Source organism: Sporisorium graminicola, chromosome SGRAM_22 (genome assembly GCF_005498985.1).
Source record: "Sporisorium graminicola strain CBS 10092 chromosome SGRAM_22, whole genome shotgun sequence".
Taxonomy (NCBI): Eukaryota; Fungi; Basidiomycota; class Ustilaginomycetes; order Ustilaginales; family Ustilaginaceae; genus Sporisorium; species Sporisorium graminicola.
The window spans coordinates 512,632-536,131 of record NC_043731.1 but is presented as its reverse complement, the minus strand read 5'-3'; the positions used below and the strand labels follow the sequence as shown (position 1 = coordinate 536,131).

Here is a 23,500-nt window from a genome sequence, read left to right as displayed (position 1 = left end):
CATCTACTTGAAGACAATATCGTCATAAGAACCGTACTTGGCCTGGACCAAATCGTACCAGTAGTTGGTGCGCATCCTCCAGGGACCGGTGGTCGCCGCCTTGGGCAAATCCTTCTCAGCCTCCTTGACGTACGTCGAAGTCAAGTCGAGCAGCGGGCCCTCGGTCAGCTGTTCGCGGTTGGATGGCTTGGGCACCGCCATCGACTTGTGGTACTTGTCCATGTGCTTGATGAGCCTGACGACATACTGCGCCGTGCAGTCTGAGCCGAGCGTCCATGAGGCATTGGTGTAACCGATTGACAGGGCGTAGTTGGGCACACCTTCGATCATACACCCCTTCCAAACAAAACGTTCGTTGGCGCGGACATGCTGCTTGTCCACCGTCGTCTCAATGTGACCGCCTACGTGCAGCTTGAGACCCGTGGCAGTGATGATAATGTCACATGGGATGCGCTCGCCGTTTTTGAGGATGATCTCGTTGTTGGTCACCTGGTCAATGTGGCCCGTGGCGACGTGTGCCTTGCCCTCGCGCAGCGTCTTGTAGAAGTCGCCGTCGGGGCAGATGCACAAGCGCTGGTCCCACGGGTTGTACTTGGGCTTGAAGTGCGGGTCCAGCGGAATATCCTTGGGCAACTGCATCGCGGTGAGCCTGCCGAGGATGCGCTTGGCCACGCCGGGGAAGGTGCGGAAGATGTGGTAGGAAGCATAGATACGAGCAATGTTCTTCTGGCGAATCACAAAGGCGGCCATCTTGCGTGGCAGAACTGCGCGGATGACTTTGGCAATAGGATCGTACTTCTCGAGCGAGAGAATGTAGGTGGGAGAACGCTGGACCAGCGTAATGTCCTTGGTCACATTGGCCATTGAAGGGATGAGGGTGATGGCAGTCGCACCAGATCCAATGACAGCGACACGCTTGCCACGGTAATCATCCTCCTTGAGGTCCCAGAACTGCGGGTGCACCACCTTACCCTTGAAGTTGTGAATGCCGGGGATGTCAGCCTTGAGCGCAGACTCGTAGTCGTAGTAACCGGTGCAAGTGTAGAGGAAGCGAGTGCGGTAGGTTTTCTGCTCGCCGTTCTGGTCGACGGTGACAAACCAGGTTCGCTCCTCTGTGGACCAGTCGGCGCTGACCACCTTGGTCTTGAAACGGATCCTCTCCGAGATGCCGTGCTCGTCAGCGACCTTTTTGAGGTAGGCGAGGATCTCTTTACCCTCTGCAATGTCGGCACCGGTCCACTCCTTGAAGGCGTAGCCGAACGTGTGGAGATCCGAGTCGGAACGGATACCAGGGTACTTGAACAGATCCCATGTGCCACCGAGGTTGTCACGGTTTTCGAAGATCAAGTATTTCTTGTCAGGCAGCTCATCGTTGAGACGGTAGGCGGCGTTGATGCCCGAGATACCGGCGCCAACGATGATGACGTCCTGCACTTCAGAGTCGTTGTGGTTGATGGAGCCCATGTCGAAGTGAGTCTGCTCAACGTGGGTAAGGGAGAGGCGAGTTGGATGGATGATGGTGGAGAGAGAATCGAACGTGGCGGTCAGCGACCTGGTTTGATTATGTTCTCGGTGGCTCGGAATGGGTGGTGACCTGTGTGATAGACAGTTCGGCCATAGCAGGCGTAAGTGTTACCGGCTGCAATCTCGGGTTACGCCTAAAGAGACAGACAGACAGACGACAGACGAGCTGAGTGAAGCAAACAAAAGAAATGATTTTCTCGGTTGTTGAAACGCAAAATGCACCCGCGGATGCGGTCTCTGCGGCTTCTGGGCACTTGAGCACTGTGGCACTCATCTTGGGTTGTTGCGTGAAAAATGCGGAGAACATGCGCCTAACAAGGTCGTCTTTCTAAACCGCAAATACGTTCCGTTGCTTTGTTGTCATGGAGCTCAGTTCTCCAACACATACCTCTGCTACTCTCCATTGTGGCTGCTACACCGAGCTGCTCGCCCCTCTATTTCCTGCTCGGCTTTGCTTCAGACCCAAGTGCTATTTAATAGCAGAGTCCAACCTGGACGAAGGGGAACATCGGTTTGCGGGGTACGGTAGCGGCGAGGTAGCTTCGACTTTGAAGTTGCAAGCTCAGCCTCTCGCGTAACGGATTCAAGCAGTTACCGCTAGAGATTTTTTACTCAAGCCGCTCACTGCCATTGGAAATTCGCTTGTGAAACCGTGCCGTGGACGGGTCTGCGTTTGGGGAGCGGTTGTAGCACTCATGCGACTCGGTGGTAAATTTGGGTTACCACACACAGTCGCCACCGCGACAACGCCTCGTTGGCCGCCACAGCGCGAATCGTTGCGCTGGCTTTTGTCGTTAGGACGCCAGCCAAAATCAACGCCTAGTCTGTCTCAATGTATCCCTCTCCACACGGCGTTTTCTGACAAGGTGTTTGGATGAGAGGCTACATTACCGGAGCGGAAAAATTCTACCGTGTCAGATCACAGTCCGTCGACAAGAAGATCCGTGCCCTGCAATCAGCATTCGCGATCCGAGAGTCGAGGCCATGCAGCAGCCATCACTGCCCCTTGACCGTGTCCTTCTCGCCGAGGCGCTGTTGCTCTGCCCATTGCGAGTCGCTGGTCAGCGTGCAGTCGCGGAGATCCCAATCCATGTCTCGGACAAAGCTCTCCTCGCTCGCCCCTCCCCCCTCTCTACTTGCCTTCTTGCTACCTGTCTCACCGTCACCTTGGGATGCAACCAGTGTCGCAGGAGCGCGCAGCCTGACAGCATCTTTGATCTCAAAGCTGAAGCTACCCGCAGGTGAAGCCGTCATCGCGTACGACAGCCTGTTCTGCGGCATTCCGCTACTGGCGCTACTGAAATGAGACCTCAGCTGACTGTCATCCACGTGAAGTGACGGAACAGACAGATCGTACGTGCCTTCTCTTGGGCTGTTCACGGGCAACGTACTCTCGACAATGCCATCCGTCTCGATACAGATCGCACCATCGTCTTCCTCTCCTTGCACGGCACGCGTCTTGCGCAGCGCACTCCGGATACTGCTCCCGGCGCTCGAAAGCGGTCGTCGCAGCGTACCTGTACTCGGCCGGTGGCGGATGACGAGCTTCGACCCCTGCCGAGTCATCTCGATGTTCCCTCCACCGCCGCTTTTGGCGCTTTGGGGCCGCGCAGGTGAGCTTTTCTGTCTGAGCTTGCTGTCTGGCGTGCCAAAGCATTCTGTGGAAGAGGCAGTGGAGCTGCTGAAGGATCGAACGGTTTCGCCGGGGGACGTCTTGGGTCGAGGCTGCGTCTGAGGTTGTTGCTGTCGATCGGTCCAGGTAAGCCGCTTGGGTGGTGTCGTGTCGGCGTGCATTGCGAGGCTGTCCCGCTGCGAGGTGGTGGGCCCGAAGTAGGAAGAGGCGCCAGAGGGAGGTTCTTGCACTTCGGCGATCGAGTCGAGCGAGCGCTGGTGCGAGAGCACCGCTTTGGGTGGGAAGGGGACACTCAGGTAGCTGCTCGTTCTGATCGCCTCCAGACTGACACTATGGAAGCCAGAGTTTTGGACTTTCGGTTCGACATCTGAGCGAGATGTCGCCGAGAGCATGGTGCTGATAGCTCGATCGAATGGTCCGGCTCGACTGGGCGAGGCTTCGCTGACAAGGTAGTCGCTCGACCCTGTCTTGTCCTGACTCGCCTCGACGTGCTTGTGTCCGTCCGTCGACACAGTTCGTAGGCCGTCAATCGATGCCAGCCTCTGCGACTTTTTGCGCATCTTCAGAAGTGATGATTTGCCACAGAAGCGCAGAGACAAGGCGTGGCGATATCGCTTGAAGAGATAGGAAAGCACACCGAGGAGCACCACCGTGGCGACGATGCCTGCAGCCATTCCGACCGTACTGCTCATTGGATCGCCTCCGCCGTCTTGCAGACCGACGTTGCTGCCTGTCGCCAAACCGGAAGAGCGCTGAGTGTCGTTATACAACGCACTCGGTTCGGCAGATGAAGCGGGCTCATTGGGGTTGGCATCGCCATAGTTGATCTGTGGAATGCTCGACGCGACTGTATCACTGTGGTCGCTGTCCGGCTTCGCGTTGGCAGGTAGCGTAGTGTTGGGTCGATATGGGATGGCACGACTGGAATCATCGAGAGTGCTATCGTCTCGTTTCCATAAACTCGGTCGAAACGCCACCTGGGGTGCTCGCCCAGACGGCTCCTGGAGCTTTTCTCGAGGCGGCAACAGCTTGGCGATCCGACACGGATCGTAAGCGCCATACTTCCTGCGATCGGCCGCGAGGATTTGCCGGTAAGACAGCTTGTCTGCTTCCTGCAACGGCATGTTGAGCGGAGTGTGGCTGGATTATGGTGCCTGCCCAACTTGCCAATGATGAGAGAACGTGAACTGTGGACCGCGAGTCAGAAAGACCAGTTGAATCAAGAATTGTGCAAGAAAGAATGAAGGAAGTGCCACTGTGCGATCAACACACAGGGCGACCGCAAACGGTGAAGAGGGACCAAAAGTATGTCGACAGGCACCACCAACGAAGAGAAGAAAGAAAAGAGAGGTGTGACCACAACGACGCCCCGTCTTGAGTACATCTGAAAACGGGAGCTTATAACAGCACAGGTTGTCAGGACTCTTGCCATTACAACGTGTGGGTAGATTTCGAAAGCTGTGCGTGCTTGCCTGTCAGGAGCAAAGTGGGAGATTGTCAACGGCATGAGCGGGTACCAGCGAGCACTCTATCGCGAAGTACCAGGACTTTTCTGGCTTTGACTCAACGGTTTTATGGGAGCGTCAGGACCCCATCTCATTCGACGGCTCGCTCGAGCAGTCTGTCGGCCAAATATAACGGCAAGTGAAGAGCTGGGACCAACGCAGGGTCCCACATAAAGTCAGCATTATTGGCGGTGGGTATCATCATACTGACATGCTGTGTGCCCCACTCTTCAAAGCACAGTGCTAAATGACGCAAGCAACTCAAAAGCCACCACTTCGACCGCCAGATGAGGAAATCACATTCACCCACCAACGGTCGACCGTCTGGTGATGCTGGCTGAAGGCACGACCTCTAGTGCACATATCGCCACAGAAAAAACTCACTCAGTCGCTCAATAACCGCGGGTCGGTTGCGTGCACTCTGTTGCGATAGCACGAGACCGTTCTGGAAATTGAAAAAGACGCATATGGACCTCGCTACATGATCAGCATTCCCTATTCCTGTGCAACATTTTCAAGCAAGGGTCTTGTTGAAGAAGTCGGCCAAACGCTGGTACACGTCCTGGAAGTTCTTGAGGTTGCCCTCGTCGCTGAGGTCAGCACGAGCAGCGGCCCAACCGTGGTGACTGTCGGGGTAGAGCTTGTACACGCTGTCCTTGGCGAACGGCTTCTGCTGCACGACTTCCTGGAACTTGTCCACTTGCTCCTTGGGCTCGTCCTTGGACGGGAAGCTGGCAATAGGGACCGTCAGCTTTTCAGCATCTTTGGGGTCGACCATGGCAGGGTGCACCTGGGCGACCGAGGTGAACTTGGTGCCTTCGCCACCGGCGAGAACCGCGAGCTTGCCGCCCCAGCAGTAGCCAGAGACACCCAGCTTGGCCGCGCCATCCTTCTTGAGCTCCTCGGCGACAGCCTCGAGGTCAGGCTTGCGCGCGCTGAAGTCACCGGCGTTGCCGAAGAAGTTCTGGAAGGCCGCCTTCTTCTCGTCCGTGTTGGGAGGGTACTGTTCCTGCGGGTAGGGCTTGCCGCGGAAGAAGTCGGGCATGACAACGCGGGCCTTGGTGGCGTCGGCGAGCAGGTCGGCACCCTGCTTTGTAGCGTTGTGGAAGCCGAAGATGTCGTACACCACGACAATCGCCTTTTTGGCATCCTTAGGACCGACGACGTAGGAGTCCAGGCCGCCAATCTTTTCAATCGTGCCCTTGGGCGAGCTGCGTAGACAAAGTGATGGGTGCAGTGAACCGTCAGAATCGAGCCTGTTCCTCGCTTCTGAGCGCAAAGACGATACTCACTAGTCCGACTTGACGGGGGGGATGGTGCAGCAAGCCTGGTTGGTGTTGTGAGCCATGATTGCGATTGTTCTACGTGTGTTGTTGAGACTGTTCGAGCCGGTGCACGAAAGGTCGGCAGAAGAAGCAGTTGCCGTCGAAATAGTTCGCGAGGAAGACAAGTGGGGAAGGGACGCAGATGGAGAAAGTGGGCTGTTCAGTGTGCTGTGTGCGGCAGAGGCCGAGAAGCTGCTTCGCGCGGTCGTGGTCATGCTTTGTCGGCCCGTGGTTGTTGCGCTAGCTGTCCCATGCAGACTGCTCGTCGGTGCGGTGGCATGGCAGTGACCGTCTCGAGAGGACAACGAACGAAGGACGCGACGCCGCATGATGACCGATCTTGAGGCGAAGAGGCAGCAGCTTACGATGACACTTACGATGATGGGATAGATGAGGGCGGTGAGTTGAAAGGAGAAAGTCCAGTGGATGATGAAGTACTGTATATATAGTGAAGGGCCGGCCTCTGCAACGTCAAATGTCAGACGCCGATCGAAGAAGGACGAAAAAGTCGTTTCTACAAGCACGGACCTCGACTTTGCTGCGTCGTTACGCAGATGAGCACTTATTTTCACCTCTGCTGTGATGCCTGAAAAAAACCAAATGCTCCACATTACCTTCAATCGCCGAAACCAAGATGTCCTGTCGAGAGGGCGGCAAACAGCTGTAACGCTGATCTTAGGTCTGCCATCCATTCCCAAAGGTCGATTCTACTGGAACCAGCAGCTTGAATCTCTGGGAAAAGACGCAGAGCTCCTCTGGTGCCACGCCCCACAGTCGCGATGCAAACCTCCCAGCCAACACTGATCACAACCCTGCCTGAGCTTACCCGCCAATTCTATGCATACCCGAGGAGTATTGTATCGTCCTTGCCCTACCCCTTAGCATCCTCCCTCTTGTCGACCTTCCGATGTTGGCAGGTTCCGATGGAAAGCAAGTACACACCTGTTTCCGCGGGCTTCAGACAGAGATATTGAGGCTCGGTTTCCCTCGAGACAACACGTGTGCGATCCGAGTAAAGCCGATATTCCATTTTTAACATCGTTGATATCCAACGGAGCCTCGTCACCATCGTTACTTCCATGGAATCGACACTTCCATGGAACGACATGCTTTGAGTGGCCGAATAGGACCAATACGAGCATTTGAGGTGAGCAACCGTGGACATGACTCCGGAGATAGCTAGTCGATATCAGGTTGAGAAAGCGCCTGCTTATGTGAATCGCATAGAACCAAATGATGGCGTTGAAGATACAGCAAGTTGCGGTTCAGAAGATGCTGTGATCGCCTACTATCATCACCACATCTTGTCATTGTTGTCACGGTCCTTGATCGTCTCAGCCGATCTCTGTATCAAAGGTTTGCATTTGAAAGGGAGCAAAACAGACAAAAGCAGATTCGTGCTAACCCCTCTAGGCAGCATCTTGACGGATCATGTGGGCCGCCTTCTCTCCGATCGCGTAGACAGTCGCAACGATGTGCGACGACACATGGATCGGGATCACTGACGCATCCGCCACCCTCACGTTCGCCGTGCCGTACACCTTCAACCTGGGATCCACCACACCGCCCTTCTCGCGCGGCATCATGGAGCAGCTTCCGATCGGGTGGTACTCGGTCACGGACTGGTCCTTGGTAAACTCTCTAAAGTCGGCATCGGAGCTATACGTGTCCGGGTTGGGATCCTGTCGAGCCAGCGTGATCTCCTTGAGTGGCGAGGCGCCGGTGATGGTCTCGCAGTACTTGACCGACTTGGAGAGAATTTCCAGGTCGGCGTCGACGCTAAAGTAGTTGGCATTGATCTTGGGTGGCGCCTGAGCGTCGGCGGTGGTGATGTGGATGTTGCCGCGAGAGAAGGGCTGCTGAAGACACGAGAGGATGCTGTAGTATTCCTGACCGTCTGCGGGAGGAGAAGCAGTGGCAAAGAAGCCAGGTGCAAAAATGAACTCGGTGAAAGGACACTTCTCGTCCTCGAGTCGAGCGAGCTGCATCTTGACCGTCTCCTGCACACCCTTGGAGTACTTGGACCAGTCGACCTTGGCTACATCGTCCTTGATCTTGGCGATCTCATCTGCAGAGAGGAACTGCTTCAGAGGCACATAGGCGAAGCCAGAGAAGGCAGAAGCAATGATACCTCGATCCTCGCCCTCGCCATGGTACTGCTCCATGGCCGCTTTGGCAAAGTCATCCTGGCGCATCTTGTCCCACGTAATGTAGCCAGGCTTGAGCTTGTACGAGCTGGTGCAGTAGATGTGGTCCTGCACGTTCTCGCCCACGTCGAGCTCGATGCGCTGCTCGACGCCGGCCGCCTTGAGCACCTCTGCCTTGCCGATACCGGACAGCTCGAGCAGGTGCGGGCTGTGCACAGTTCCTCCGCTCACCACCACCTCCTTGCGAGCCTTGACCGTGTGCTTCTGACCGTCAACGACGAACTCGACGCCCGAAGCGACCAGATCGCCGCTGGACGACTTTTGATCGGCAAAGAGAATCTTGGAAGCATGTGCGCCCGTGATGACCTTGAGGTTGCTGCGGCTTGCATTGGGCGCAAAGTAGGCGCTGGCAGAGTACGAGCGCACGCTCTTCTTGGTGTCGACGGTGACGGGCGAGACCCAGAATCCGCTGTTGCTGCCACTCAGGCCGTCCGAGATGTTGGACACCCCGAGGCTCTTGAGTGCGTCGAACCAGGGCTTCTGCGCCTCAGTGTACCACTTGCTGTATGACGTCTGAATCGGACCGTTCTTGCCGTGAAGCTCTTCATCGCAGGTAGCCAGGTTGGCCTTCTGCAGCTCAGTCGACGGCTTGTCGAGCGTAGCGGATGCGCGCGAGAAGGTGGCAAAGTCATCCCACGACCAGCCGTCGTTGCCGAGCTTGCCAATGTCATCGTACTCGCCCTTGTAGCCGCGCTGCCACACGAGGAAGTTGAGGGCACTGCTGCCGCCAAGTACCTTGCCACGCGGCCAAGCGTACTTACGTCCGTTCGAGTGCTCCTGCGGCTCGGTCTCGAGGCACCAGTCGTAGTCCGGGTTCATCAACGATTGTCCGATGAAGGCCGGGTAGTTGATCTTGGGGTCTTCGGGTCGCCACAGACCGGCTTCGATAACACCGACGGTGACCGAGGCATCTTCCGAGAGCCGAGAGGCGACGGCGAGACCGGCCGTGCCACCTCCGACAATCACATAGTCGAACTCGGTAAAGTCGGTGGCCTTAACGCCCGTGTCAGTGGATGGAGTAGCCATGTTCGAACGGGGCTCGTCAAGGGTATGCGAGAGGGAGAGAGACGAGGACAAGAGCAGCTAGGTCGAATCAAGGGGAAGCAGCGCTGGTTAGGCTATGTCGAGAAGCACTTGAGAATAAAGCGTTATATCTAGATGAGAAGGAGGAGAGGAGCGGCGGGCGTTCTTGAAGGGAAGGACTGAGACCAACACCTTCCAACGCAAGACTTTATAGCTACGATGGCACGGGTGGCATGTGCGCGTGCACATGCGCATGTGCGGGGCAAAAAGTTGACGTGGCACGGGACCAACACCGTGACCGTTTTGCGCTGTTTGAACCCTTGCGCACCAACAACCCAAGTCACCGACCCAAAGTCGAGTTGCCACACAAGAGTCGACGAACGAATCGCAGCCACAATCACATCAATAGTCGACGTGCGCTTTTCCAAATGAAGTGCTGCGGGTGTGATGGTGCGTGTGGGACGTGCACGGCATGGCAAAGCCGAGAAGGTGAACAGACTGGTCAGGCAGAGGTGTCAAGGTTCTTTCTCATTGGGGTTGCCTTGCAGACAACGCCGCTTTGCCGAGATATGGTTGAGACGTTCGGGTCAACTTCTCACACCAAGGGTTCGTTGAGCGGTAGGCGAGGGAGGCATTCCTTCTGATCCGTGTCTTAGATCCATGCCCCTTGCGCTCTTCTATTACACAACCTTTACCGAAAAGAACCTCTTCTGCCTCGGGAACAATCATGCCTTCTTGCGTTCTTTTTCAATGTGAAAATTGCGCCAACACTGTCTTCTCACATGCATGCACATGCACATGCAACGCGCACGGATCGGCTTCGTTGCACGGCGCACATCCACAGCAACCACCAGCTCAGCAGCCGCTATGGCAGATATCGTGGTATGGTCAGTCACCATTCTAAGCACGATGGGGTCAACTTAGAACGAGGCAGCAGTCGAGTATTGGTTCCTGTGCCATAGAGAGAAAGTCGATCATAGCTTGGACGGGAGGAAATAAGGCTCACTGGAAAACTCGGGTTCTCGCCAAGCGAGTCATTCGCTGCCGCCTTATCCGCCATCATTTGACGCTCAGGCCCCAACCAACTATCGTTTCATCTGGTTCGCCCACGGTTAAAAGCCGTGAGAAACAAGCAGGTCGACTGACCAGCTTCAAAGTACACAACAAGCTCGACAGTCGCTTCCACACTAAAATGTTGAAAGCGCCACGATGCAATGCGGGGCTGACGCCGGAAAATTTCAGAGACTAGCCACCTTTTCTCTCGCTCTTGCTCCCAGTTTGCCATGATCCGCAACCGACTAACCCTGTCTTTGCGAGTCGTACAGCAGAGCAGCGTCCATCAGCACCTGTGCTCCGATCGCACTGTTTGGCAAAGACGCAGCAACGGACGCAAATTCAAGGTTTGACGCGAATCAATGCAAAGTCAGTGTTGTGCCGTGTATCGCCTCTTGTTCTCACCAGAATCATCCTACATACCAATCTTCGGGCGAAGAGTACTCTTTTGGATTGTGCGAGATCCCATCCTTGCTGGTGATAAAGATCATGCTTGAGGGACACACCTTGCTCGTCGAGCAAGTATCGTGGCCGGCACCACTGTAGATATCGGTGGCTTGCTCGGCACCGTAGTGCGCCTCGGCTGCCTTGCGAACGCTGGCGATGCAGTCAGGGTGGAAAGTGATGGCGGGGCTGTGGAAAGTCTCGAGCCAGTCAACCTCGCAGCCCTTCTCGCTCTCCTGCGAAGCGATGCGGTGTGCTGCTGCTTCGATCTCTTTGCACAGCGCTGCGAGCTTGTCTGTCGAGGGATGGCGCACGTCTAGCGTGAAAAAGACGTGGCCGGGGCAGGTGTTGACGCTTCCAGGCGACAGGCGAAGGATACCCTGTGAGGCCGAAAAGGGGAAATGAACGAGAGCCTGTCAGTTACTAGCTGTAATGCGGTCTTGCTGGTTGACGTGTACTCACAGTGCTGGCTAGACCTTTATGCTGCTTAGCAATGCGATTGCTCTCAACAATGATCCTCGACGCGCACAACATCGCATCCGAACGCGTATCAAACGGTGTCGAGCCAGTATGACACTCGCGCCCGCGAATGTTGATGTCGAACCACTTGTACGCTTGCCCTCCTTGGACCACACCAACCTTCTTGCCGCTCGCTTCTAAGATCGGACCCTGTTCAATGTGCAGCTCGAAATGGGCTGCCAGTGGAGTCGCCTCGTGGCTGCAGCGTGTTGTCCCCAGGAATCCGATCTTTGCCAGCTCGGACTTCATGGTCAAGCTGGCGTTCTTGACATCTTGCAGACCCCATGCCTTTTCGAGGGGTACATCATGACACCACACACCCGAGCCCACGATCGACTGCGGGAAGCGTGCGCCTTCCTCGTTGGTCCAGTTGACGAGCGCGACTGGATACTCGGTCTCGATCTTGTGCTCATCCATGGTGCGGAGCGCTTCCAGACCGGCCATGACGCCCAGGATGCCATCATACCTTCCGCCTGTGGGTTGGGTATCGAGATGGCTGCCCATCGCCGTGGGGGGTCCCTCGCTTCTGCCTTCTCGCACCATAAACATGTTTCCCATCTCGTCGACGGTCACCGAGCAGCCCAGCTTCTGTGCCTCGTCCCACAACCAGCGTCTGGCGATCGCGTCATTATCGTCCAGCGTCAGGCGAGCCATACCTGTCTCGAAGGCGTCGTCTCCATATCGATGAGCTGCACCCCACTCGCACGTGTCGTGGAGCGTCTTCATCATTCGGCCCGCATTGATGTGCAGCTTGCCGGGCGTATAGCATCGGGTTGCGCTCGGAGCGTGCGGCACCAGGCGACCAAGCGCAGTGGCATTCCTCAATGCTGTGCGGGCCGGGTTGAGCGATCTCAAGAGCATCTTGTTTGCGGCTGTGACTGTGTCTCCGTGTGTTGTTGCCGCGGAAGGTGATGTTCGCAAGGAAGGCCAGCTGGCAGGCTGCTTGATAAGGATGAGCGTATCTAGAAGCTCAAGCATGGGCCGGGCGAGGGTAATTGGCCTTGAAGGACGCCGAGGAATTCCCCGCTTTCTTCTGGATGCTATAGCAGTTTAACAGTGGAGAACTTTTCTTTCCCGTCTTCCGAAACTGAAATTTTTGGAATTCTGTCTAGCTTTCTCCACTCAGCCCTTTCCTTGTGCCTCTTCCTCCTTCTCCTCCTCTGATCCACCACTCCCTCCACAGCGACAACTCCGCTTGCACAGAATGGTTTGCATACCTGCTAGAAAGGGCAAGCGCAAGGCGCCTTCTCCCTCGCCAGAAGCTTCCGATTCTTCCTCATCGGAAGCCTCCTCCAGCCGCTCAGCCGTAGAGGAGGAGGAAGCGGTATCAGCCGAAAACTCGGACCACGATCAAGCTTCCAACATCGACTCCGACTCTGGACTTCACGATAATACCACTAGCGACTCAGAAGAGGAACAAGTCGATGACAATAATGAGTCTGCCACAGAAAGCGACGACGACGACGATGACGCCCGAGCGCTTCCAAAACTCGACACAGCAAAAGCCCGAACGAAACTGCACCACGTCGCCAAAACACTCCGCGCCACCGCCAAGAAGAGCAAAACCTTCGAAGTGCAAAAGCTCATCAAAAAGCTCAAAGGTCTTCGGAAGAAGGCCTCCCTCGCCGACCAGGCCGAAGCTGCCGAAAAGGAGCTCGTCGCACTCAAGTCGATCGATACTGCTCTACTTGCCGGTCGTGCGCTCATTACAAAGATGGTCAAAGCGAAGCTGATGCCCCGCCCGGCCGAGCTGGAGAGCGCAGACGAAGCGGACTATGTCTACTTGCAGATGGTCAGGGATGAAGAGATGCTAGGAGAGGCAGTGCTGAGTGATCCCGTCGTAGCAGACGGGGATAAGGCGGTGGAGAAGGCGAAGGCCAAGATCGCTTCTTCCAAGGTATTGGCGGACGAAGTGGGCAAGTTTGTAGAAGAGCTCAAGAAGCTAGTAAGGATCGAGACTGCGGCCAGCAACAAGAAGGAGGTAGAGGAGGATGTCAAGGGCAAGGGCAGAGCGGAGGAGGGCGAGGAAGAACGCGAGTGGTCGGGGTCAGAGGAGGAATCCGATTCCGAGGAAGACACACCTCGTCGAGTAGCGTTAGTCGATGATGACGACGACGAAGAGCAGGGCGAGGATGCGGACGAAGAGCAGCTCATGCGCATTGGGAGCGAGAAGATGAAAGCGCTTGGAGACTTGTCCCAATGGGACGACATGATTGGGTCCGACTCTGGTGCCGAATCCGCGTCCGAGGCCGAAGACGAAACACCGACCAAGCGGAAGCGAAAGAGTCGACAGGACTCGGATGAATCTAGCGACGACAGTGCCAGCAACAGCAACGGCGATGACAGCAGTGCCTCGAGCTCTGACGAAGATGGCGATGACGACGCTTCCGACTCGGACATGGACTCTGACGCAAGCACCTCCTCCTCCTCCACGCGACCCCGCAAGCGCAAAGCCTCTTCCTCCTCCTCCAAGCCCACCAAGAAGACCAAGTCCTCCACCGCATCGACCTTCCTTCCCTCCCTCTCCACCGGCTTCATCGCCGGCCGCTCCGACGACGAGTGGTCCGACGCCGAAGCCGATCTCGCGGACCGCGATCTCTCCGAGCTCAAGTCCGGCAGCAGTAAAAAGGAACGCAAGAATCGCATGGGCCAACGTGCACGCAAAGCGCTCTACGAGAAGAAATACGGCTCCAACGCCAACCACATCAAAGTGCGCGAGAAGCAGAAACAGGCCAAGCTCGAACGACACCCTTCCTCCACCAATGCCGTTCGAGGTGGAAGGCAGAGGCCGCCAGCATTCCAGCCTCCGGTGAAGAAGGATGGAGGATGGGGGGGACCGGTTGCTCCGCTGCCGAAGCAGCCGCGCGTGGTGAGGGCGCCGCCACCGGCTGCAGTTCCGGTGGCGAGGCACGAGACGGGAGCAAGGAGTGGCGCCCAAAAGCCAACACCGGCGGCAGCGCCAAAGTCGCAGGAGATGCACCCATCTTGGATCGCAAAGCAGAAGCAAAAGGAGCTCATGGCTCAGGTCAAACCGCAGGGCAAGAAAGTTGTCTTTGACTAAGTTAGCCGTCGAAACTCTCCACACAAAATCCTATCATGTTGCAAATCTACCATTCCACCGTGGGCTACAAGTGCGCGTTGCTTAGGAACGTCGTTCAGCAATCTTGATGAGATCAGCGACAACACCCATGGCGGTGACATCAGCACCTGCACCGGAGCCCTGAACGAGCAGCGGGCGGGCCGAGTAGCGCTTGGTGTGGAAGGCAATGATGTTGTCCGAGCCCGAAAGCGAGGAAGCGAACGGGTGCGACGCCGGGTATGTCTCGAGCGAAGCCTTGATCTCGGCCTTCTTGACATCGATCACACCGACGTATCGCAGCACCGAGCCGTTGTTGAACGCTTCCTTGTTGAGCGCGTCGTAGTCAGCGTCGAACTCGGGGAGGCGCTTGACGTACTCTTCGCCCGACGCGACGTCTGCGAGCGGAGCAGGGGTCAGCGAGTGCGTGGGCACGCTCAAGTATCCCTGAGGCAGCGCGTCTTTCAGCTCGGGCACCAAACGGGACAGGATGGCAAGCTTGCGCGCGACGTCCGAGCCAGACAGGTCGTCGTTAGGGTGAGGCTCCGTGTAGCCGTTTTCCTTGGCGAACTTGACAATGTCAGAGAATTTCTTATCACCGCCCTTGGGGGTGGAAAACTCGTTGAAGATGTACGAGAGCGTACCGGAGAAGACGCCTTCGATCTTGGTGATCTCGTCACCTGTGGCGACCAGGTCGGTGAGCGTGGAGATGATCGGCAGACCGGCACCCACGGTGGACTCCTGGTAGACGAGTGGTCCCTTGGAACCAGCAACGTCGTTCGACTTGTACTTGAGGATATCGCTGTACAGCTCGATGGGTCCCGAGAACGCCTTCTTGTTCGGGGTCACAACGCTCAGACCAGCCGCGAGGAAGTGCGGGTAGAACGCAGCCACCTTTTCGTCCGACGTGTTGTCCACCACAGCAGTGTGACGTCCCGAATCGCGCGTGATCTTTTGCAACTCAGAGATCAAGTCTGGCAGGGCAAGCGCAGAGGTAGGGCTGTTGGCGAGCAGCGTCTTCCAGTCCGCCGATCCAGCCAGCGAGAGCGGCGAAGTTGGGGTGCTGAGAAGCGTCTTTTTGCTGTTCTGCAACGCGACAATGTGCAGCTTGGACGACAGACCGGCGACGGTGGTGAGCTGCTGGATGACCGAAGTTCCGACCAAGCCTACGCCGATGATGGCCACATTGATTCCTTGAGCTACCGACATAATCGTAGAAGTATTCCGAGTGCAGATGATGTTCGATATTGATGGTGAGAGGTTGAAAGCAAAGCCAAGATGATCCTGTTCTTCCAGCTTCCCCACCGAGTCATTTTTCTGTCGTAATAGAACTGCATGATGTGCTTTTCCGGACCAAATGCACCAGCCAAGCCCAGCCAAGGCCGCGAACGGAGTTTCACCGAAGCTTCTTCTTATCGCACGATAGTACAATTTGCCGCAAGAAGCTCTAAGCTTCCCGAAAGGGATGTGGAGTTAACAGAGCAGCTTTGACCGCTCTAAAGCCCGGTTGAAACATGGCTGCCTCGCGGCGGTGGCAGTCCGCGGTCGCTTGACATGATACCTTCGTCCTCTGCTCTCTACTTCGAACAGCGAGCGTAAGCTTAAAACGGCATCGCAAAGATCAGTTAGCCACTTCCAGCATAATCGCATCACCGTTTGTCTCACTGCGAGGTACAAGCCACTACAATGTTCACTGGGATCGGTAAGTACGGGAAGCACCAACTCTCACTCAAAGACCATCGTAGCTGACAGCCTTCCATTTGAACATTGTTCGAACATTGTGTGGTTCCTTATCATGCTGCTATTGCAGTCGAGCTTCTGGCTCCCATTATCGACATCTCGCCGCAAGATGAATCCAAATCAGGAGGCGGAGGGTACTCGATGACCATCGGCAAGGCCGCTGCCATCCTCAAAGACTGCCACATCGGTGATAGCATCGCCGTCAATGGAACCTGTTTGACCGTCACCGAGTTCGATGCATCCGAATCCAGCCACGGTGGCTTCTTCAAGATTGGCGTGGCTCCCGAGACGCTCAAGAAGACCAACCTGGGCGAGCTCAAGGTCGGGGACGGAGTCAACTGCGAACGTGCCATGGACGCGCATACGCGATTCGGTGGGCACTTTGTGCAGGGTCACGTCGACACTACCGCTCTCATCCGATCTGTCGTTCCCAACGGGAATGCCCTTACTATCACTCTGAGGCTGCAACACAGACCCGACTCCCTACCGCTGCCATCCAGCCTCTCGCCTTACCTCATCCCTAAAGGCTACGTTACACTTGACGGCGCTTCGCTGACGCTGATCGAGGTATCTGCCGCAACAGGCGGACTTCTGCCCTCCAACTCAACAGCAGGCGACGTACGAGAAGACGCACAGACGCCCAAGAAGGAGATTGTCGAGTTCTCCGTCATGCTCATCGCTCATACACAGGAGGTCATCGGACTAAGCAAGAAGAAGCCAGGCGACACGGTCAATGTGGAACTCGACATGGTGGGCAAGTACGTACACCGTGCCGTCTTGGGCTCGCTTGAAAGGGATGCGGAGGATCACGCAGAGGCGGCCAACAGTATCGACGCTGGACGGCAGGCTGTGGGCAACGCTGTGGGTCCCGCCTCATCGCAGGCATTGGAAGGCATGGTCGAGAGAATAGTTCGAAAGGTGCTTAGCGAGCAGAAGTGAGCTTCACTGCCGTGTAAATTTGGCATGTCGTTCGCCATCATTCCAAACAAGCAACACCCTTTCCTCAATTTCGTTTCTTCTGCGTCGACTCGAGTCGCCGTTGAGCATTTCAACCATGTTGATGGGCTTTTGAGCGCCAACGGCTGATCCATGTTGTTCGACACTTTTTGTAGTATGCAGCCAACTGCGGAGCAGACCAAAAGGAGACCACTACTAGCTCGACACTGCAGAGCTCGGAAAACGCTCGAGTGGGACCCACTCCGTTTCTTCGACTTGAGAAGTCGGCCGCTCAACTGATGACACAGTGCTGGCTTGCTTGTCTTGCTTGGCTTCTTTGAGCCTTTGCATCGACTCCAGTATGTTGAGGATGTCACGAATTGGATCGGCATCAGCAAATGTGGCTCGGATCGAGGCAGCTCTGGGTAAAAGACCTTCATGCAGGAATCTGGTCAGAAGCTCCATGTCGGCGTTTACGTCCGAAACGTCGCGCGCGATGTCGCCGAGGCTGAAGAGAGCAAGTATGTCGCAAAGAGTGGCACCACCGAACACGCCTTGTAGACACAGCTCAGTAACCGCTATCAGAGCCTCGACAGACAGAGCCGGAATTCGGCAAGAAGATTCGTCGACGCTGACGAGAGAGTGGACCTGTTCCGGATCAGGCCTGAGTGCTACCATCCGCCTCAACAGCGCAGCAAGGCGCTTTCGACTGGAAGTTCTACCTTTGCTCGTGTGGTGCTGAGTTTGAGAGTCGCTCGCCTTCAGTTTGAAGACGCCAAAGTGGATAAGCACGAGCGCTACGATACCATCAAGCATCGGGTCGTTTCGCTGGTGGCATTGCCGACAGAGGTCAATTTGAGTAAGGTGGCAGCTTTCCGGCAGTGACCTTGGCTATCATCAATCAGCAGAACTCACCTCTTGAGCCAGACTCCTTTGTGCAAGCGCTTGCTCGACAATGAAGCTCGGCATGCCCCACCATACAGTGCAGTGTTGTGGAACATGCCGAGTCTGCTCGTAAATGAACCGCCTTACGCGTTCTTGATGCGCAAAAGAAAGAACAGCCGACGGATTCTGTTCCAGTCAGCCTTTTACCGACTTTGATGTACTACATGATGCGAGTTACATTACTTCTCACAAGCTTGCAGAGGGCAATTGACGACGGGACGACGTACCGAGATTAAGAAAGCGCAGGTAGGCTACGATCTGACGGGCTATTGATAAGCACACGTCGATAGATGTCGCTTCAGCGACCTGAGCGGTCAGTTTCGCGATCCTCCCCTGTAAATCCAGTATGACGCTGCAATTTATCAGAAAGTCCTGTTTGAAGTGTGCTAGGGGTGCAATGGGCTCACCTCGACAACAGCGCATTGAGCTGCTCGAGTCTCCTCGCTCTTCACGGCAACAGTGACCTCCAAGAAGATGCGAGACTGCTCGTAGGTCGAATAGAGTGGGGCTTTGGTGGATAAGGGACAAGCGACAGGACCGAACGCCATCGCATGGCAAGCGCGCTTCATGGGGGATTCGGTACCATGACGCACAAGATTCGCAGCAGCCCGATCGGTCGCTCTCGCAGACTGACTGGCAACCGATGTAGAATCAGAGGGATGTGCTTGAATATTGTCGTGGTAGTTGAATCTGGCAAAGGGATGGTCTTGAAGAGTCAAGGTAAGCTTGTTCTCCTGTGAACCGAGTTCATTTGGGCTGCCCAGATCCGCTCCTTCCTGAGATCGGAGGCTTTGCAAAACGCGCGCGGTTCGCTCGGCAGCCGCCTCAGCTTTAGCCGTGAGCTCGGCAATGTCATTCCGGAGCAACTTGAGGTGTTGCTGCAGCAGAGCGAAGGATGGTGGGGGGCCGGTGGGTGAACGTGGCCAAGAAGTGGATACAAGGTCCCCCATTGTGCCAAGACAGATCTGTTGACTCAAGGGGCAAGGGGCACAAGTGGGGGAGTGGGCATGACTGAGTGGTAATGCAGGAAGGCTGATGGGTGCAAGATTCTTATACGTCGTCTACTGCGGCTCATCATCTCTGGCGGTGAGACCGGTCCTTGATTGAGACGGAGGGCACAATTGGGCGGCTCCCACGCGTGATTGTATGAGCGCATCGAATGTCGAGAAAAGCATGTGAGAGCTGGCAGAGTCGGAAGCTCCGAGTCTGTCCGCAGCAAACTCTTTCCCACAGCCGTATGATGGAGTTCAAATGACATTTGTGCGGAACAGACTGTGGCACGAGTTCGTTCCCACGCCATTCTGTCCATGTGACGTTCCACCGATCAGCCAAGAAGTCTCCACACCACTTGCTCGTGGGGGCGTTTTTTGCGCTTGGGCCCACCAGAAGTCACAGACGAGTGGATGACGCACGCAAATACAGTCATTCGACGATCCTTGTGTGAAGACATTCTCAACTAGGGTAAGATGTACTTCACAGCCAAAACACGCCTTTGATTGGAAGATTCCTGGTGATGTAAGGCGACCAAGGTGGACTTTCGCCTGTTCTGGAACAACTCTATTTCCACTTGACTCTCTCTAGTGCAAGATTCGTTCAAACGACGCCTCTTCATCGAAAGACCCGTTCCGCGATGCAAACCTCGATGCTCATCACCTTTGTGCTTGCGTGTAGCGCAGCTCCTATAGTCAACGCTTCAGCTCCGCGATGCCAATTCAAGTACGCCGAACCCAAGGGGTTTCTTCCGCCCTCTGGCTGTCCCGGTTCACACTGGACAGATTGCTGCATCGTTCCAATGTCCAACTTCGACCCTAAGAACCCGAAGGAGGGCAATTACACGGGGTGAGTAACCCGAAACACAAGGGTGAGGGCGAGAACCGCATCGATAGAAGACTGACTCGTATTTCCCCCTTCATAAACAGCGTGTGCACGGTTGATCCGCACATCGAACGTGGAATGCCAGACATCTGCAAACCGCTCAGCGACCGTCAAAAGAGTGGTGTTGAAGATCCGATCATATTCGACTGGACTCTTCAGTAATACAGACGCTTGTCGTGGGTTAGTGCAAATCATCTTTTTGTTCAGCAATTGCATCACAACGCCTCGCCCATCTGCTGAAGCATCTGTGTCGCTCGTGTTCTGCGCAGCTCTACAGCTCGAGGATCAGTGCCTGTGGGAAGTCCTGCCGCTTCAACCGCCTCTTCCTTTCTTTCCGACTCGAGAGCCAGGTTGCCAAATGAGACCGACTTGGAGGTGGGGGTGGTGGGGGCTGCTGTACCGTTTGCTGCTGCATCGGTGCTCTGTTCATTAGTGGCGTTGGCTACCTTGGCGGCATCGTCAGCAGCGTCGGACTGGATCGGCGCCACTTGAACCGCGGGAGCGTTGAGCGCCTCCCGAAGCGACTCGATTAGCCTTTGTCGAGCGCCACCCATCACGCTTGTGAGATAGGCAGTGACAACCGCCACAAAGTCGTCGGGGACAAAATTCTCGCCTTCTTCCGCCTCTTCTCCGTCCTCCTCCTTTGCGCCATCTTCGGCATCCTTGCCTTCGCCCTGCTTTCGAGCCAAAACTGCATCATAGTCGGCGGGTGGCACAGAGAGTGCATTTCGTAGCAGCCAATTCTGTTTGGCCTTGTTGAATTTCCATTGCGACTTGTCCTTCGTGTAGACTTGGGCGTACTGGATCGCCTGCTTGGCTTGATCGCTCAAACGCAGATCCGAGTTGGGATCAGGTCCGATCTGATTCGGAGAGAGAGTCACTGGTCTTGGAGCCGGCGTGGTTGGGGTGGTGGTAGTAGCTGCTGGAGCTGCGGCGACCTTAGCAGATTCTTCTGCAGTCTTCTTCTTTGTGGTGCGCTTGCGCTTCCTTTTTCGTTTCGCATCACCCTCTCCTCCGTCGTCTTTGCCCTCCTCGTCATCATCAGAGTCGGAATCAGAGTCTGATTCTAGCTTCTTTGAAAACAGCTTGGGGGCTCCGACTGGTGCAGCTTTGGGCTTGGGCTCTTCTTCGTCGTCGCTGTCACCACTGCTACTGCTGCTGCTGCTGTCGTCGTCTTCCACTTGGGTGGTTCGCTTCTTGTTCCTCGACCTTTTTCTGGTTCGCTTGGCGTTCTTATCCTTCGAGGCAGAGGGTCCAGCCTTGCTCAGAGCGGTGCCGGCAGACATTTTTGAGCAGGTAGCAAGGTGGTCTCCGGATGCTGTGATGGTGATGAAAGATGATTGAGGAAACCGCAACAAGAACTTTCCTCGAAAAAAAAGCGTCAAATTTCTCCACAACAAAAACAAAACCAAAAATTCAGGCGAAGAAAAAGGAGGAAAGGAAAGCCGAGTTCCGACTGCCTACTGTAAATCCTATTCCACTTCTCAAAGGAGTATTTCGGACCAACACTAACTGATCAGTCTCTCCATCTGTTCGTCATTCTCATCACACAACAACCAGCTCGGAGCATCCACCCTTGGTGCAAGCAAGCCGTAATGGGCAACCCCGCCGGAGTAGCTGCGATCCTCGCAGTCGTCTTCCGCCCGTCGTTGGTGATTCCGCACGTCCAAGTGCCCGACATCCGTCATCTCGACTGGGACGCGCTCCACGCCAACGGCGTGCGCTTCCTCGTCTTTGACAAAGACAACTGCCTCACAGCACCGCACTCCGACGTGCTTGAGTCAACCATCGCAGAAGCGTGGCAACGCTGTCAGCGCGTGTTTGGACGAGAAAACATCCTCATCGTCAGTAATTCGAGCGGTTCCTCGGACGATCCCTCTGGCTTGGGAGCTGAGTCGCTCAGCCGCGCTCTCAATGTCCCTGTATTGTGTCACAGATACAAGAAACCCGCCATGGGATGCGCCACTGAAGCGCTGGAATACTTTGTCGCGCTGTCTCACGATCGAGAGACCACACTTGCTCAGGCGCAGCACATGCCGCCCGGTTCCGGCTCGATCGAAGCAGGTCCCAGTCGACAGACCAAACAGTACCTACGAGAGAGGCGGAAAGCGTTAAAGTCGCAGGTGCCAGCGGACGAGAATGGGTATGGGAGCATCCTGCTCGTCGGCGACCGAACTATGACTGATGTGGTCGTCGCACACCGAATGAACGACGAGCTCTCGCGCAGGAGGAGAAAGCTAGGAATTGACACTGCGGAGCCAGCAAAGACATCCATACCAGCTGCGCAGTGCATCTCGGTGCTGACGACAGGCATCTGGGCGTACGAAGGCCGGCTAAACGCCATGATGCGTAAACTCGAATCGCGCGTCACATCATACCTCATCACCAAGGGCTTCCAGCCGGGCCAACCGGGTCTGCTGTCCCTGTACAAGACTACGTCCATCTCGCCGGTGGACTGGCAGACGCTTGCTGCTGCATCCGATGTACAAGCGGCGAAGATGACTACGAGTCCTTTGGAAGACAACGAGGCGCGCTTCGCCTACACGGGTGAACGTGTACCAGCAGCATCACCGGTCGAGCCAAGCCTCGGCGTGCTACTTATCGCAGCACTCGTTCGGCCTCTACCGCCGCGCATCGCCTCTCTCGTTGTTCGGGTGCTGAGCAGTCGACCCCTCGTATGGGTCTCGACCAATCTGCGGGATGGTTGGAACGTTATGATCAAAGGCCTGGAATTTGGCGTTCGCGAAGCAGGTATTCAACCGCAGCCTCGACACGGCAGAAGAACGATCCTCGCCGTCACATCTGCAGAGACGTCGACACTCGCATCTCCGTCTTCAACCGCACTCCGTCCATCGATTCGCTCTGGAGTTCAATTGGACGAAGTGGCACCGAAGAGCAAAGCCGACATCAAGAAGGACGAACTCTCAGCGTCACTCGCCGACTATATCGAGTCGCGCATTCCACAACTCACCTCCTCTTTGCCTGCCGCCCAACAGCTCCGCAACCGCTTGTCGACAACACTGCCCCCCTCCTTTTCAGCACAAACCTTCCTTCACCGCTTCAGCCCACGCTCATCCACATCTAGCTCCACGCCTGCTCCGCCTCAACGTACGCTCACCACCTCAGCCGTGCTGCGTCAAACTCCTCCACCTGGTTCTTCTGCGGGCGCACGACCCCGACTACCCCGGCGCAACTGGATCGCGGCGTTTACGGCGCTCGCAATCGTTCCGGCGAGCTACTACGCCGGCATGCGACTGCACGACTTGAAGGATGCGAAGGCTGTGGACCCGACGCAGCCACTTCTGTCCACGCCGGCTGCGCCCACAGCTGCGTTGCATGAGCAGCACCAACTGCGCGATGCAGAGTTGCTGCGTGAGACGAATCGTAATACGTCGAGGGCGTTGGTGAAGGCTCAGGCTCAGCGCAAACGAGAGTAAGTCTGCCGAGTGATCTAGATGAGGAGTAACAGGTTGCTTCTCGACATGCTGACAAGTTTGCTGTTTGTGTGTTACAGACTCGAACTGACGCTCTTCCACCTGGTGCGAGAGCGCGAGGATGTACTCGACAAGCTGGAGCGTGTTCACCAGCGTCGACTCGAATCGTGATTCTCGACCTTCAATGCAATTGTTCTCCCCTTCGATCGCTTCGCACCGCAATCTCGCAGCCACACACTCTGCGCCACTTCGCTCTGAACA

The 23,500-nt window shown here is 56.0% G+C and overlaps 10 protein-coding genes across 10 annotated transcripts; 3 read left to right on the top strand and 7 right to left on the bottom strand.

Moving 5' to 3' along the window:
* Positions 1–3: 3 nt before the first annotated feature.
* EX895_003793 (uncharacterized protein) lies at positions 4–1,464 on the bottom strand (the record flags this gene model as incomplete). Its single annotated transcript, XM_029884391.1, has 1 exon — positions 4–1,464. One exon carries the CDS (start codon positions 1,462–1,464, stop codon positions 4–6), a length of 1,461 nt encoding a protein of 486 aa, XP_029739101.1.
* Positions 1,465–2,520: 1,056 nt separating this feature from the next.
* On the bottom strand, positions 2,521–4,281 carry EX895_003792 (uncharacterized protein; the record flags this gene model as incomplete). The annotated part of the gene is made up of 1 exon (XM_029884390.1): positions 2,521–4,281. The coding sequence occupies one exon, from the start codon at positions 4,279–4,281 to the stop codon at positions 2,521–2,523; it is 1,761 nt and encodes a 586-aa protein (XP_029739100.1).
* An 895-nt stretch (positions 4,282–5,176) lies between these two features.
* EX895_003791 (uncharacterized protein) lies at positions 5,177–6,010 on the bottom strand (the record flags this gene model as incomplete). The annotated part of the gene is made up of 2 exons (XM_029884389.1): positions 5,177–5,873; positions 5,955–6,010. 2 exons carry the CDS (start codon positions 6,008–6,010, stop codon positions 5,177–5,179), a joined length of 753 nt encoding a protein of 250 aa, XP_029739099.1.
* A 1,386-nt stretch (positions 6,011–7,396) lies between these two features.
* On the bottom strand, positions 7,397–9,220 carry EX895_003790 (uncharacterized protein; the record flags this gene model as incomplete). The annotated part of the gene is made up of 1 exon (XM_029884388.1): positions 7,397–9,220. One exon carries the CDS (start codon positions 9,218–9,220, stop codon positions 7,397–7,399), a length of 1,824 nt encoding a protein of 607 aa, XP_029739098.1.
* Positions 9,221–10,515: 1,295 nt separating this feature from the next.
* On the bottom strand, positions 10,516–12,094 carry EX895_003789 (uncharacterized protein; the record flags this gene model as incomplete). Its single annotated transcript, XM_029884387.1, has 3 exons — positions 10,516–10,579; positions 10,694–11,094; positions 11,177–12,094. 3 exons carry the CDS (start codon positions 12,092–12,094, stop codon positions 10,516–10,518), a joined length of 1,383 nt encoding a protein of 460 aa, XP_029739097.1.
* Positions 12,095–12,437: 343 nt separating this feature from the next.
* EX895_003788 (uncharacterized protein) lies at positions 12,438–14,294 on the top strand (the record flags this gene model as incomplete). The annotated part of the gene is made up of 1 exon (XM_029884386.1): positions 12,438–14,294. The coding sequence occupies one exon, from the start codon at positions 12,438–12,440 to the stop codon at positions 14,292–14,294; it is 1,857 nt and encodes a 618-aa protein (XP_029739096.1).
* Positions 14,295–14,375: 81 nt separating this feature from the next.
* EX895_003787 (uncharacterized protein) lies at positions 14,376–15,496 on the bottom strand (the record flags this gene model as incomplete). The annotated part of the gene is made up of 2 exons (XM_029884385.1): positions 14,376–15,390; positions 15,480–15,496. The coding sequence occupies 2 exons, from the start codon at positions 15,494–15,496 to the stop codon at positions 14,376–14,378; spliced, it is 1,032 nt and encodes a 343-aa protein (XP_029739095.1).
* Positions 15,497–15,995: 499 nt separating this feature from the next.
* On the top strand, positions 15,996–16,988 carry EX895_003786 (uncharacterized protein; the record flags this gene model as incomplete). Its single annotated transcript, XM_029884384.1, has 2 exons — positions 15,996–16,011; positions 16,120–16,988. 2 exons carry the CDS (start codon positions 15,996–15,998, stop codon positions 16,986–16,988), a joined length of 885 nt encoding a protein of 294 aa, XP_029739094.1.
* Positions 16,989–20,020: 3,032 nt separating this feature from the next.
* Positions 20,021–21,091, bottom strand: EX895_003785 (uncharacterized protein; the record flags this gene model as incomplete). The annotated part of the gene is made up of 1 exon (XM_029884383.1): positions 20,021–21,091. The coding sequence occupies one exon, from the start codon at positions 21,089–21,091 to the stop codon at positions 20,021–20,023; it is 1,071 nt and encodes a 356-aa protein (XP_029739093.1).
* Positions 21,092–21,400: 309 nt separating this feature from the next.
* Positions 21,401–23,410, top strand: EX895_003784 (uncharacterized protein; the record flags this gene model as incomplete). Its single annotated transcript, XM_029884382.1, has 2 exons — positions 21,401–23,238; positions 23,320–23,410. 2 exons carry the CDS (start codon positions 21,401–21,403, stop codon positions 23,408–23,410), a joined length of 1,929 nt encoding a protein of 642 aa, XP_029739092.1.
* Between the last annotated feature and the right edge of the window lie 90 nt (positions 23,411–23,500).